The sequence below is a fragment of the Danio rerio genome, chromosome 11 (assembly GCF_049306965.1).
Source record: "Danio rerio strain Tuebingen ecotype United States chromosome 11, GRCz12tu, whole genome shotgun sequence".
NCBI classification, from domain to species: Eukaryota; Metazoa; Chordata; class Actinopteri; order Cypriniformes; family Danionidae; genus Danio; species Danio rerio.
Window position 1 is genome coordinate 26,863,027 of NC_133186.1, and position 12,922 is coordinate 26,875,948.

A 12,922-nucleotide genomic window follows, 5' to 3' on the forward strand; every position below is an offset into this window, starting at 1 on the left:
AAGACATGCATTAGATATCATAATAATGTGGATAGCAATACGCAGAATGCGATGCATTCTCCCAGCATTTTCTTTTCTGCGCAATGACTACGCGTCGTGGTTTTCCTCCAACACAGCTGTGCGTCTGCATGTTCATGGGTGTGTCAACAAAATAAATGTTTAGTCTGAAGGTTTTCTCTGACCGACGCTTGTAGTCTATCCCTCGTCATGAGCTACGCGATGGTAAGTCATAAAGGTTTATAGAGCAACACTAAAGTTTAATTGAAGCTATCTACTATTATTCAGACACATACGCACCAGGATAACTTACTGCTTTGGCAGTTGACCAAGTTTGTTTGACAGCATTCCTGCTTATCCGTTCTTCAGCAGCGCACAGCAAATTGACTTGTCATGCTATTAAATTGAAGATATGCTATTAAGTCTTTTGTATTTAATTGGTGTGTTTGTGCAATGATGAACTGAATAATGTTTTCTGCTTTGGCATACCACAGCAGAAGCGTCAGAGCTTATTTTAGGAAATACAGATGATTCATTTAAGCGTTTAACAGCAGAAGATCTTGGTCATTTTCTGACTGACGTTTGTTCTAATCAGTAAACGCCCTTAAGCGTTTATTAATTGCTGTTTTCTGTTAGGTTGTTTGGTGATCGGTTACATTTAATATTTAACTTAACGTTAGAGCTAGTGTGCGAGTTGTAGATTGGCGATCAGGTCAACTGTTTCAGTTAGTTTAACACTTCAGTCATTTATGTGTGTATTTTTAAATGCATCTAACGTTAGTTCATTAATAAAACGTTTTTCAGTTTTCAGCATTTTGTGGGATATTTAGTGTAGTCTGACCCACATCATTCTCTGATTAGCTATTTCAGTTGTCACTGCAGGTTAAACTACAAACTATGTGTCTAATTAGGTTTCATTTTCAGGCTAAATATAGATACAAACACATATTATTAGAGAAAACAAAGTCTTGTGAACGCGATGTCTAACTTATCGGTGCTCTACATCTGCCACTATCAGACTTTTTTTCTCGAATAGATTGATTGACGCAGTTATGCATTAATAATAGTGGTCAAATGTATATTTATAATATATATTGTTTTAATTATTACAATTATTATTTAAAATACAGATCAGAGTGAATTATTTCTCGGTTTTAAACGGCTGACCCCCCCATACATCTTGTTTTGACCTCCTTCAGGGGCCCCAAAGCCCCCTGTAATTCGCATCCTGGAGCTTACCCTATAAGAACAAAAAATTGCTCGCCCAGGACATCCAATATTATTATTTTTTTTTCAAGCAAAACATTTAAAGTAGATTTCCTTTGACTTATAAAATATAAACCAGCAACTTTTGTTATTGTTTAACATACAAACAAAATTAAAAGGTTATTTCACCCAAAAATAAAAATTCTGCTATTAATTACTCTAATTCATGTCGTTCCAAATCCCTGAGACCTTCGTTCATCTTCAGAACACAAATGTTATATTTTAGGTGAAATCTGAGAGCTCCCTCATCCTCCAGAGACAGCAATGCTCATGACTCGAGAACAATAGCAAACAACATCCTCAAAACTGGCCATTACTGTATGCCTTCAGTGGATCAATCAGAGTATTACTGCGCATTCACACCCGGTTCACACCGAAGGCAACGAGGGTATCAAAGTAGCCAGAAGTCATTCATTTTTAATGGGAGCCAGTGGCGAGGAGCGGCACGTCATCGCTGGTGTGGGCATTGAGAAGAGTTAAAATCAAGTCAATTCTATGGTAATGAACTATGACGTGGTTCAGCGGCAAGCAATCAGAATATAGCATGCAACAACTAGTTAAATGAATTTGATAAAAACTGCATAACATTTTCATGTAAGACAGCATGTTTTTTTTTATGTGGTAATGTTGCTGATATGCTGCCCTTTTAAAAGTAGACATCAATGTAGCAAATATTCTGGCAGAGTAGTGAGCAGACAGCATTGTCGCCAGAGCAAACTTTGACGCTCTTACCACCTTCGGTGTGAACGCACAGTTATCAAGCTACGAGAATGCTGTATACATGCGCAGATGTCAGTGTAGCACACATTCACTGGAGCACTGCGCTATTTATGTATGTTGCGCTTGGTCACACGGCCCTATATTTAAAAAAATGTTGAATAAAGTCACTATTTTTGCTCACAAAGATATTCATAATATTTCGACTGAACCACTGTTCAAGTTATGTATGGTGAGTTTAGAGGAAGTGTTTTTGTTTCTTTTATGGGTAAGGATTTTGTCTAAAATATCCTAATTTGTGTCCCAAAGATGAACAAAGGTTTCTAGTTGGTAAATAATAAGTCGAAGGTGAGTAATTAATAAGAGAAGTTTCATTTTTGAGTGAACTAACACTTTATTACCTGTAGCTCCTGACATTATGCTGAGATATTTTAAAGTACTATCATGTAAATGCATGTGCAACTGACTTAATTGTTTACAGCAGAGGTTTTCAATCTGCCAGTCTGTTCATCCCCAAGTATGAGCAATCTAGTGCGAGGAACCACGATCCTAAAATGTTTGTACAAGAATTTATTTAATTTATACTTTGAAATATTAAAAATAGTTTTGAATAATTATTTTGGTTAGTAATAAATCGTGACGTAACCCTTTTAATATTTTAAAATGCTGTAATAATTTATATTGATGTATGGTCATATATTTGTGCAAATATCTGTTTCTGACATTTGTATTTTGTCTGTGCAGATGTTTGCATTACAGAGAACTGTGATCTGATTATTGTGCTTATCTGTGTTTTATTGTGTGTGTGAATTAAATATTTCATTAAGTATTTACTTTGATTATTTTACTTTATTTTTTGTGTTTGTGTTTATTTAAATTATAATGTTTATTCATTTAAATTAATTGAACATAATTAAGTTTAATAATGTAAATTATTGTTTAAAATAGTTCATATTTCATTAATTCTATTATTTATTAATCATATTTTTACTTATTATTTTTTTACTTTTTCTATGCTTTTATTGTGATATGGTGTTCACAAAAACATAGGCTGAAAATCTATTAAATTGTTAATCGATTTTCAGCATTTCGTTTATGTGCTTATGTTCACATATGTGTATTCTAGTCCACCACAGTAGCAGTGACGGTTGGAGTGGTGCTGGTGTCAACAGCTGGGCTCCTGGGTTATTATTACTTCAACAGGAAGAGGAAAATACTCATAACCCTAATTGATCCTTCTGAAAAATACAAGTTGCGACTAGTAGACAAAGAGGTATTGGCCCTGTCTTACTATGTCTTATTTTGAGACCGTTTAGATTTACTAACAAATCTACATTTTTTTATTTTCCTACAGATCATAAGTCATGATACCCGGAGATTTCGGTTCGCCCTGCCTAGTCCAGAGCATGTTTTGGGATTACCAGTGGGTGAGTAGTCTGGTTGGTTGATTGTTTTCTCTGCTACTAATAAAAAGGTTACAGGGTTTGGTCTGAATGTGCTAAAATCCCACACCTGTCCTGTCGTGTTGGCGGCTTTGGATAAGAACTGTGTGCTAAATGATAAATGAGCTTAGGACTCGAAAAGCTGCTTGTTTAACCATACACATTTACTTTAGAGTATTCACAGGCATTAAATACATGTGTAAATGTGGTCCAGAGAGCATGAATATTAACTCAACAACATGATTCTATAATATAAACACATAAATCTCAAATGTACAGAGAGAATTCGACATAACAAAGAGAATTGTAGAATAAAAACATAATACTAAAAGGAATTTAGAATAGTTTATAATTTGGAATTCGCAGTTTATATTTTAGAAACCGGTTTCTTATAAATTCTTTTTGTATTTTAAAATTCTAATTTTACATTTTAGACTTAGGCATTTATATTTTACTTAATTCATATTTTAAAAGTAGAATTCTAAAATGTAAACGCGAAATGTAAATTCAAAAAATATAGAGTTAAATTATAAATGAAATCTAAAGTATGAACTCCGAATTCAAAAATAAATCAGAGAATTATAAATAACAATAGAAATCCAAAATGTAAACTCAGAATTACAAAACATAAACACAGATTTCTAGAAGGAATTTTAAAATATGAACTCAGAATTGTAAAATGTAAACACACAGAAATCTAAAATGTGAAGTTAGAATTTTTATATATAAAAATTATTTTAAAAGAAACTGATTTCTACAATACAAACTCAAAATTGAGCATTATAGATAATTCTAAAACATAATCTTACATGTTTAGAATGACAAATTATAGACAATCCTAAATAAGAAAATTATCAACTCAGAATTCTGCAAAAACATTCAAAAATTTAAACTAAGAATGTAAACACAAACACAATATGAACTCAGAACTATAAAATAACAACAGAAAATTAAATTATAAAGTGTAGAAAAGAAGAAAATGAAGAAATCTAAAATGTAAACACAGAATTATAAAAGCAATTCTAAAATATGAACTCAGAATTGTTAAATATAAACAGAGAATTACAGATTATGATAGAAATCTAATGTAAAAAGCTTAATTCTAAAACAAATATAATTCTATAAAGAATTCTAAAACAACACAATCATAAAAAGATTTCTAACACAATTCTTAAAAAACAAATCAGAATTCTAAAATAAAAGTAACATTTCTTTAGCATGAGTTTTCTAACAGTTATTGTACGTTGTATTATCTTGCAATATCCTAATATTGTTTATAACTGTGATCAAATAAATGCAGCTTTGGTGAGCATAATAACCACAAAGGTAATAGCAGCATATCATATTGTATGTCACAAAATTAGACCTATTTGAAACCTGTTTTGAGTCTTATTCAGTCTGTCTCCACTGGTGATCTCATACGTGCTGTAAACAGGTACTTGATGGAAACACTGGGGATGTGTGTGGACTATTAATTATCCTCTTTCTCTCTGTGTTTCTCTCTCAAGGCAAGCATGTTTATCTCTCTGCCAGGATTGATGGGAATCTGATTGTGCGTCCTTACACACCGGTGTCCAGCGATGATGACAAAGGATTCGTAGATCTAGTCGTGAAGGTCTATATTTCTCTTAAAAGCTCCTGGGGTTTTAGATTGTAATAATTGAACTGATGTATGTTCCTCTGCAGATTTATTTTAGGGATGTGCACCCAAAGTTTCCTGAAGGGGGAAAGATGTCCCAATACCTGGAGAGTTTGCGGATCGGAGATGTGATTGACTTCAGAGGACCAGGAGGTTTGCTGGAGTACAAGGGCGCAGGTCTGACTGCAAATTCACTGTCAATATTGGGCCTCAATTGAAGTGTTTACACAGTTAGGTGTGACACCTGTATCTACATCTCCACCCAACAGGTCGCTTGGATATACAGGCCGATAAGAAGGCCCCTGCAGAGACCAAGACTGTAAAATCTCTGGGTCTTATTGCTGGAGGAACAGGTACAAAGCCTTTCATCTCATTTATGGTCTTATTGAAGCCGTATGATCAATGAATGCATTGGTTCTCCTCTGTGTAGGCATTACGCCAATGTTGCAGCTGATTCGTGACATCACCAAGAACCCAAATGACACGACTACATGCAGCCTGTTGTTTGCCAATCAGGTCAGTGTTCTGTTAGACTGGTGTAATTAAAGCAATTATAATGACAGATTTTAGACTGAGCTTGAGCTCAAACAAACCTTGTCGTCGTCTTGATGAAAGGCCCAAAGCCAAGAAGAAAAGCAGAATCTACTCTGCACACCAGATTCTTTACAAGGCCGTGTAAAACGTGAGCGGTTTCACTTTCTCATTTGCGCTCGCATCAATATTTTTAAACGACAAACTTCTTGGGCTGTTAATAATACTGTGCGCGTAATTATTGAAGTGCTTCTGACATCGATCCTGTCAGAAAAGAAGAAGCCCGTCAAAACAAAGGAGCAAATGATTGTTTCTGCAACCTAAAACATGAACAAACTGCCATGTTTAATTATTATCATCACCTTTTGGACTATTATAAACTCAGAATGACGGAATTACTTTCTAACAAGAGGTCACAAGTGCTGGTGAAGATTAAAGATACAGATGAGAGGTTTGCACTGACTGTGGGCTATGTTTCGTGTTGTTTTTGAACCCAAATAAGGACTAAATGTATCCTGTGTGTAGTTTCTCTGTAATTGGTAACATATCAGACACTGTAAGAGTCTATATTTGCTTTTACATATATGTTGCATTTATTTATGTATTTTATATAATGGCAGACATTACAGTAGGCTATTTTGCACTACCATTGATCTGCAGTTATAACCAAATCATGTTCATAGTAAGGGTTATAATGAACATTTATACACAAGTATTTATGTGTAAAAAGCAACCTTTTTGTGAGCATTTCCTCGAGCAAGAATGATGTCGACTGCAACTTTTTGTTGTTCACCACGCCCACCAAAAGAGTACCAATGGTACCATTTTAGCAGTGGAAACGAAGGCCTGATAAAGGTGCCCCATATCGTACCGTACCACTCCCTCTGAAAATAGATTTTTGGGTCTTAGGGTGCTTTCTTCAGTTAGCGCGGTTCGTATACGTATATCCAGCAATCGTGTTCTGATCTGCGGCAAAACAATCGGTCTGAGGGTGCTTTCACACCTGTGAATCGATTCAGTTGTTCCGAAACAGAGATTACAATTGTTACATTGTTGCTTTTTGCTCTTGGAGCGGTTCGCTTACTTGAGGACCGGGAGGGAGACGCGAGATTACTGGGAGATCATCACTCGTTTGCGGGCATCCGGAGCTACGCGAAACTTCCCGCCATGCTCATAATTCTCTCTTCATATAGCCGTATGCCTATTACATATCCATAAAACACTGTGATATAACCGCGCTCGGATCGGATCGCTTTCTCACTGCAATCGAACCGCTCCAGGGTTCGTTTCAATCAAGCAGAGACCACCTCATTCAAACGATCTCGGAGCGATTACTTTGGCGCGGAACAGAGCACGATTGCCCTGTTCACATATGCCAAACGAACCGCGCTAACTGGGCAATCGAGACATGTTCTGAAACAAAAGTGTAGGTGTGAAAGCACCCTGATATTGCCTGGATGAGGTGGTCTAGGGTGGATTGAATAAGACAATAAAAATATATCACAGTGTATTACTGATATCATTATATATATATATATATATATGCCTAGGGATGTCATTCTTACCAGTAAATGTGCGTTTCGAGTTAAATACAAATGTGAAAGCATGCTAAGCTATAAACGAGAACTGCAGTCTTGATTTATCTGTTATTTCTCTCTTTAATGTAAAGCCTATAATGCATAATTCTAGCCTTTCTAGACTTTCTCTTTGTGTGAGAAAGTCTTACTTCTGATTTATATTTGGTGATGATGTCTGTGAGTGTCACCATTCAAAATTAAAGTGCAGCTTTTGCATATGTCTTACTGCGCATAAATTAAACTGGGGACTCTGAAAAATAAACCATGCCATGTGACTTGTTTTAGCTATTGTGGTCCCTTTAAAAACTTTGCAGTGTGAAAGCGAACCACACCAAGAACAAAGAGCTATAATGTACAATTTTAATCCCTGTTTCAAAAGAAAACAATCGATCTACAGGTGTGAAAGCACCCTTAGTATCAATATATTAGACTTTTTAAACAGTCCTGAAAAATTAATTCATCTTCAGAGCACAAATTAAAATGTTTTAGATGAAATCCAAGAGCTCTCTGGGTCTCCATGGACTGCAGTAGTCATGAGAGTCTAGAAAAAGAAGCCAACAACATTGCCAAAACATTCTAGGTAACTTCGGTGGTTCAACTGTAATCATATAAAGCTCCAAAAACACTTGTGTGTGTCAAAAACTGTAGAAGTATGACTTTTTCACTTCCCCTTTGTCACTATTGCCCATAGTAAAGCACATCCTGACCTGACGCGGGAGAAAAGATGCAGACAAAGTCATATTAACAGGGTTTGTTTTAGGACCATTGTATGATTAGTCTCATGCACTGGTTTGAGTTTCCTTTCTGGACTTTGAACTTTGGTCTCAGGGCCATTGCTGTCTATGGAGGACAAGAAAGCTCTTAGATTTCAAAAACTTTCATTTGTGTTTTGAAGATAAACAGGGGAACAACGTGAGGGTGAATAATTAATAGCAGAATTTTCATTTGTGGGTGAATTAACTCTTAGTTAATTAGTGTAAGGACACTAGCTGCTGGAGAATGTGTGGGAGAAAAGTAGCTAAACATAATCATGTTTTTTTGGGATTGTCAGAAATTAACCCCATACTGGAAATACATTTAGACACCATTTTTGAAGTAGAGATTGCTTTCACTTGTAAATCTTTATATTTAGGTAGCATAAATTTAGATGAATTGAATAATAAAGACAGGCAACTGTTATTTATTCTTATGGCAACTAGTAAAAAAGTAATTACAAAACAATGGTTAAAATTAGAGTCACCTACAGTTGAAGAATGGGCTGATGCAGTGCACACTATGTATGTCATGAAACGATGACCTTTTTTCATTAAGAACACAGACTGAATACTTTTTTCTAATTTGGAGTAAATGGATTGAGTATATTTCACCTATTTGCCTGAATTTATCTTGAATTGTAACTTTTAAATGTAATTTTATGTGTCTAAATATGTATCTTTTCTTCTTTAAAGGCAAATTTCTAAAGGATTTGTAGCTCCCTGTGTTTTACTGTTTATAGTTGTTGTTTTTGTTGTTGTTAAAGGGAAGAAAAGACAGAGCATATGCAAGATCTGAAAGTCTCTTTCTATATGAGAGATTATGTAATTTATATATGTATTTTCTTTTGGAAATTATCTAAAGTAATGACTAAACTCACATTTGAAACATTCAAACCTTGAAAGGTCCCACTTCCCTAATATGGATCAACACAGTTTTGTGATATCACCGTACACTTCAGATTTTTATCAAATCTTGTGACCAATTAAATGTTCTTTGGTACCATAAGTGTTTCTTCCCTTTACAAGATGCACTGAATTTGGACTTATTAATTAAGTGCTCAAACAGAGGGCTCATCTAAACACTTATATATGTAAGAAAAATTCTAAACGGTACCAGACAGCATGTTAATCTGAACTTCATGTTTATTATTCAAAGGACACCCAAAAGCCAGGATACTGAAACGATCATATAAATGAGTCAATGCAGATCACAAACTGTAATGCACCCATTAGAATTCCTTCTGTATTTTGAAGTGGGAGAAATGTTAGGCAACTCAATATGGCTATTAGATTGTGGCTGTCATGAGTCAGATGTGCTTTTGCTCAATAACTCCGGCTGGCCCAACTGTAATATAAATACGCTATTGGCTTTTTTTTTAAGTAAGGAGGAGCTTTTCTATACGTCTCATCCTGTCTTAATGTTTAACTTTGTCACGCATCAATTAAAGCTGCACATTCCAAGGCACTTGATTTTGCCCTTTAAGAGCATGATGGAGTTAGTTGTCTATAAACAAAAGATTACAAAAAGCCCCGTTAAAGCCAAATCCATTAAACTGCATATTCATCAGTGATCAGACGTGGATGACTCTGAGTATAGGTCTTCAGCTGGCTCTATAAAATGAGTGCTCAGAGGAAACGCAGTTCAACACTTGTTAATAGAAATGTTCAGACAGGTTAAATAACATGATGAATCTGTTTACCTCTCGTCTGCCTTCCAGACTGAGAAGGACATTCTGCTGAAGGATGAGCTGGAGGAGATTCAGGCCAGGCATTCTGATCGCTTCAAACTCTGGTTCACCGTGGACCGAGCTCCTGCAGGTATAAGTGCATTGTTGTTTATCATTGTTACTGACAAAGGTCTCATACAATCAATCTTTGATATTGATTTTCACTACAGTTTAAAGTACCTAATTTAAAGCTAAGAAAACACATGCAAATAAAAAAACACTCACATATTGAGAAAAATCTTGCGTGCACGCAAATTCTCACAACACATGCAAATGCAGAAACATGCTCCAAATAGCGCAAGCCATAATGCAATGTCTGGGAACCCCAGAAGTGATGAATATAGCTACTTCCTGGCTAGAGTCAGTAGTATGGCTGATATAACATTGCATTTAAAATAACGTCAGTTGTGCAATTTGTTTTCTTATAAGGGCTAAATGTATACAAGCAACCACAAACTGTACGACCAGGGGTCTGTTCTTCGTAGCTCACTTAAAAGATCTAAGATGATTTGGCAGATCCTGGATTTTTTAATCTTGATAACTGATCTCTGGCTAATTTGGTTCTTCAAACTAGTTTGTGAATCAGATTAAAATGTCTGCATTAACTGATCTGAGATAGCTGCGCGTGTTGTGAAGGACAGATCTATCAATCCTCAATCATAATCAGCAATGCAACGATTGGCTGACGGCACAGCAGCCTAATGACATCATCTGATTAATGTTCAATTATCCAGGTGAGCAAAATTACATAAAATTAGTAGTAAACGTTTTGTTAAATATGATACGCAATAACTTTACACCTTGTTGTGGGCTGCATGCTTGGCCCTCTTATGTGTCATGAGCAATTTATTTAGTTTTACAGTTACAGAGTGGATTTTCCTTATTATAGTAGTATTATTGTAGCCGGTCTTTTAATCAGTGTAAAGAATAACTGGATGTTTACAGAAGCATTTTGATATTGGTAAAGGCGTCTGCAACTTTTGTGAATCAACAAATCCCTTTCATATTAACTGTCAAAACATGGTTATTACTTTTAAAAAAAGTCACATATTGTGCATGTCTATTATCACAATTATTAGTATTATAATACAGTTATACAATTAATTAGTATTAGTACAAATTGTACTAAAGCGATCTAAAAAGTTCATATCAATAAGTTTTCTCTTTGCACCGCCTGGTAGCAGTCTTTGTACTTTCATTTCGGGGGTGCAGATTGCATAAGTTATATATAACTGCTTAATTGCTTGAACTGACCCGATCGAATCCTGTTTATATGAATTGAACCTGCTCCCGACCAGATTTGTTTATTTAATATTTATTATTATTTATTTATTTATTTATTTTATTTATTTTATTTTTTTAAAGATCATTTTACCTTAGTCACGTTATCATTAATGTTTAAATTGGTTACAAATAAAATTGTTTTTAATTTAAACTTGAATATTTTAGGCAAGACAAGTTTATTTATATAGCACATTTCATACACAGTGGCAATTCAAGTGCTTTACATAAACAGGAATAAAAGGGACAAGTATAAGAGAATAAAAACAAATAATAAAAATTATTAAAAACAGTGTTAAAAGAATGAAAAAAAAAAGAAAGACATAATAGTGCAATCTGTCGTACACAGCACAGTACTCATTCAGTAAAAGCACAGCTCAACAGATGTGTTTTCAGTCTTGATTTGTATAATGTTGGAGCACATCTGATCATTTCTGGAAGCTAATTCCAGCAGCAGGGGGTGTAGTAGATTCAACCTGTTTTGATTGAACTCTTGGAATTTCTAGTTTATTTGATCCTATAGATATGAGTGATCTATTTGGTTTGTATTCAGTGAGCATATCTGTAATGTATTGAGGTCCTAGGCCATTTAGTGATTTATATACGAGTAACAATACTTTAAAATCTATTCTGAATGTAACTGTACTTTTTTTATTTTATTTAACCAGTACAGAATTTAACTTGACGTGAGTTTTTTTTTTTTTTCAAATAGATGTTTAATTTCTCATATTTGCCCTTCATTCAACATCTACCTGTATTAACTTGTGTGCAGATTGGGAGTACAGTCAGGGCTTCATCAGCGCTGAGATGATTCAGGACCATCTTCCTCCACCCAGTGATGACTCTATGATCCTGATGTGTGGTCCACCTCCTATGATCCAGTTCGCCTGTAATCCAAACCTGGACAAGCTGGGCTACAGGCAGAGCCAGCGCTTCGCCTATTAGGCCGTTCTCAATGTTTAGGGCCAGACCACAAATTACTCCAAAGATACTGAGTTGCGCACAATCGTATTTGGCATTTTAAATCTGATCTTACAAAGCAAATAGCTCTTTTATGGACAGTATATAATACACATTAAATGTTTAAGTGCTAGACTGTCCAGAGATAATTGGTTCTTCATATTAAAAGCCTTTAATTCAGTAATAAGAAACATGATCTGCTGTCTCCTCAGGCTTTATATTCACCGTTGTGGCTCATGATAAGATGCTGATACTACAAAAACAAACGCACTTAAAAAAAGCACCAGTGCTGCTTGCTGGTTTAATGCTGAATATTATATTCATGTGCCTATATGTGAGCTATGAGTTCATTGTTGTATGTGCACATTGTTATATGCTGTCACTGGAGTATTTTTGTATGCATGTTGTACTCCTTATGTTTGTCTCGTTAATCGTATTTAAATTTAAAAAGCAACACATTTGTTTTGTATGAAATGCACTAAAGTAAAAGCATATTAAAGTGTTTTCACTGGGAGCTTGTTTTATTTTCTTCTTTAGTGTGGCCAAATAAGAGTTGTTTTGGTTGTGATGTGCTCACATTTGCATTGATATTATAAAAACTGACTTGTATTTGAATCTAAAAAGCAATGAAGTTGTTTTATATAAAATGTATGTATGGAAAGGTAAAACAAGAGATCATTAATAAACATATTAAACAATCATTTTCTCTAGCAACTGGCTTTTTCCCCGCTCTGACATCTGAGTATTTTATGGATGTTTTGGTCGTGAGATGTTCACATTTGCATTGACAGAGATTATAAAGACTGGCTAGGGTGAGGATTTGGGATTATAGGAGATTGTCAGTGAAGGCCAGCTGGTTAAACACAAAAATACTCCATCTTGAAAGACTGATAGTGTTTTTTTTATCTTCCTAAATCCTGTTCGCACGTGCCTCATAAATGTGACCGTCACACAAACGCGCTACAGAATTTTAGACGCATCTTCAAACGGAGCTACTGGGTCCTTCACATTGAAAAAAAATCACCTGCTG

The 12,922-nt window shown here is 35.0% G+C and overlaps 1 protein-coding gene across 1 annotated transcript; it reads left to right on the top strand.

The window, feature by feature from the left end:
* The first annotated feature begins 148 nt into the window (after window positions 1-148).
* Window positions 149-12,593, top strand: cyb5r1 (cytochrome b5 reductase 1). Its single transcript, NM_200189.2, is given in 9 exon segments — window positions 149-222; window positions 3,107-3,253; window positions 3,335-3,407; window positions 4,931-5,037; window positions 5,109-5,238; window positions 5,331-5,414; window positions 5,492-5,577; window positions 9,643-9,742; window positions 11,705-12,593. Coding segments are annotated over 9 exon segments (915 nt in total). The 5' UTR covers window positions 149-207; the 3' UTR covers window positions 11,878-12,593.
* Window positions 12,594-12,922: the final 329 nt, after the last annotated feature.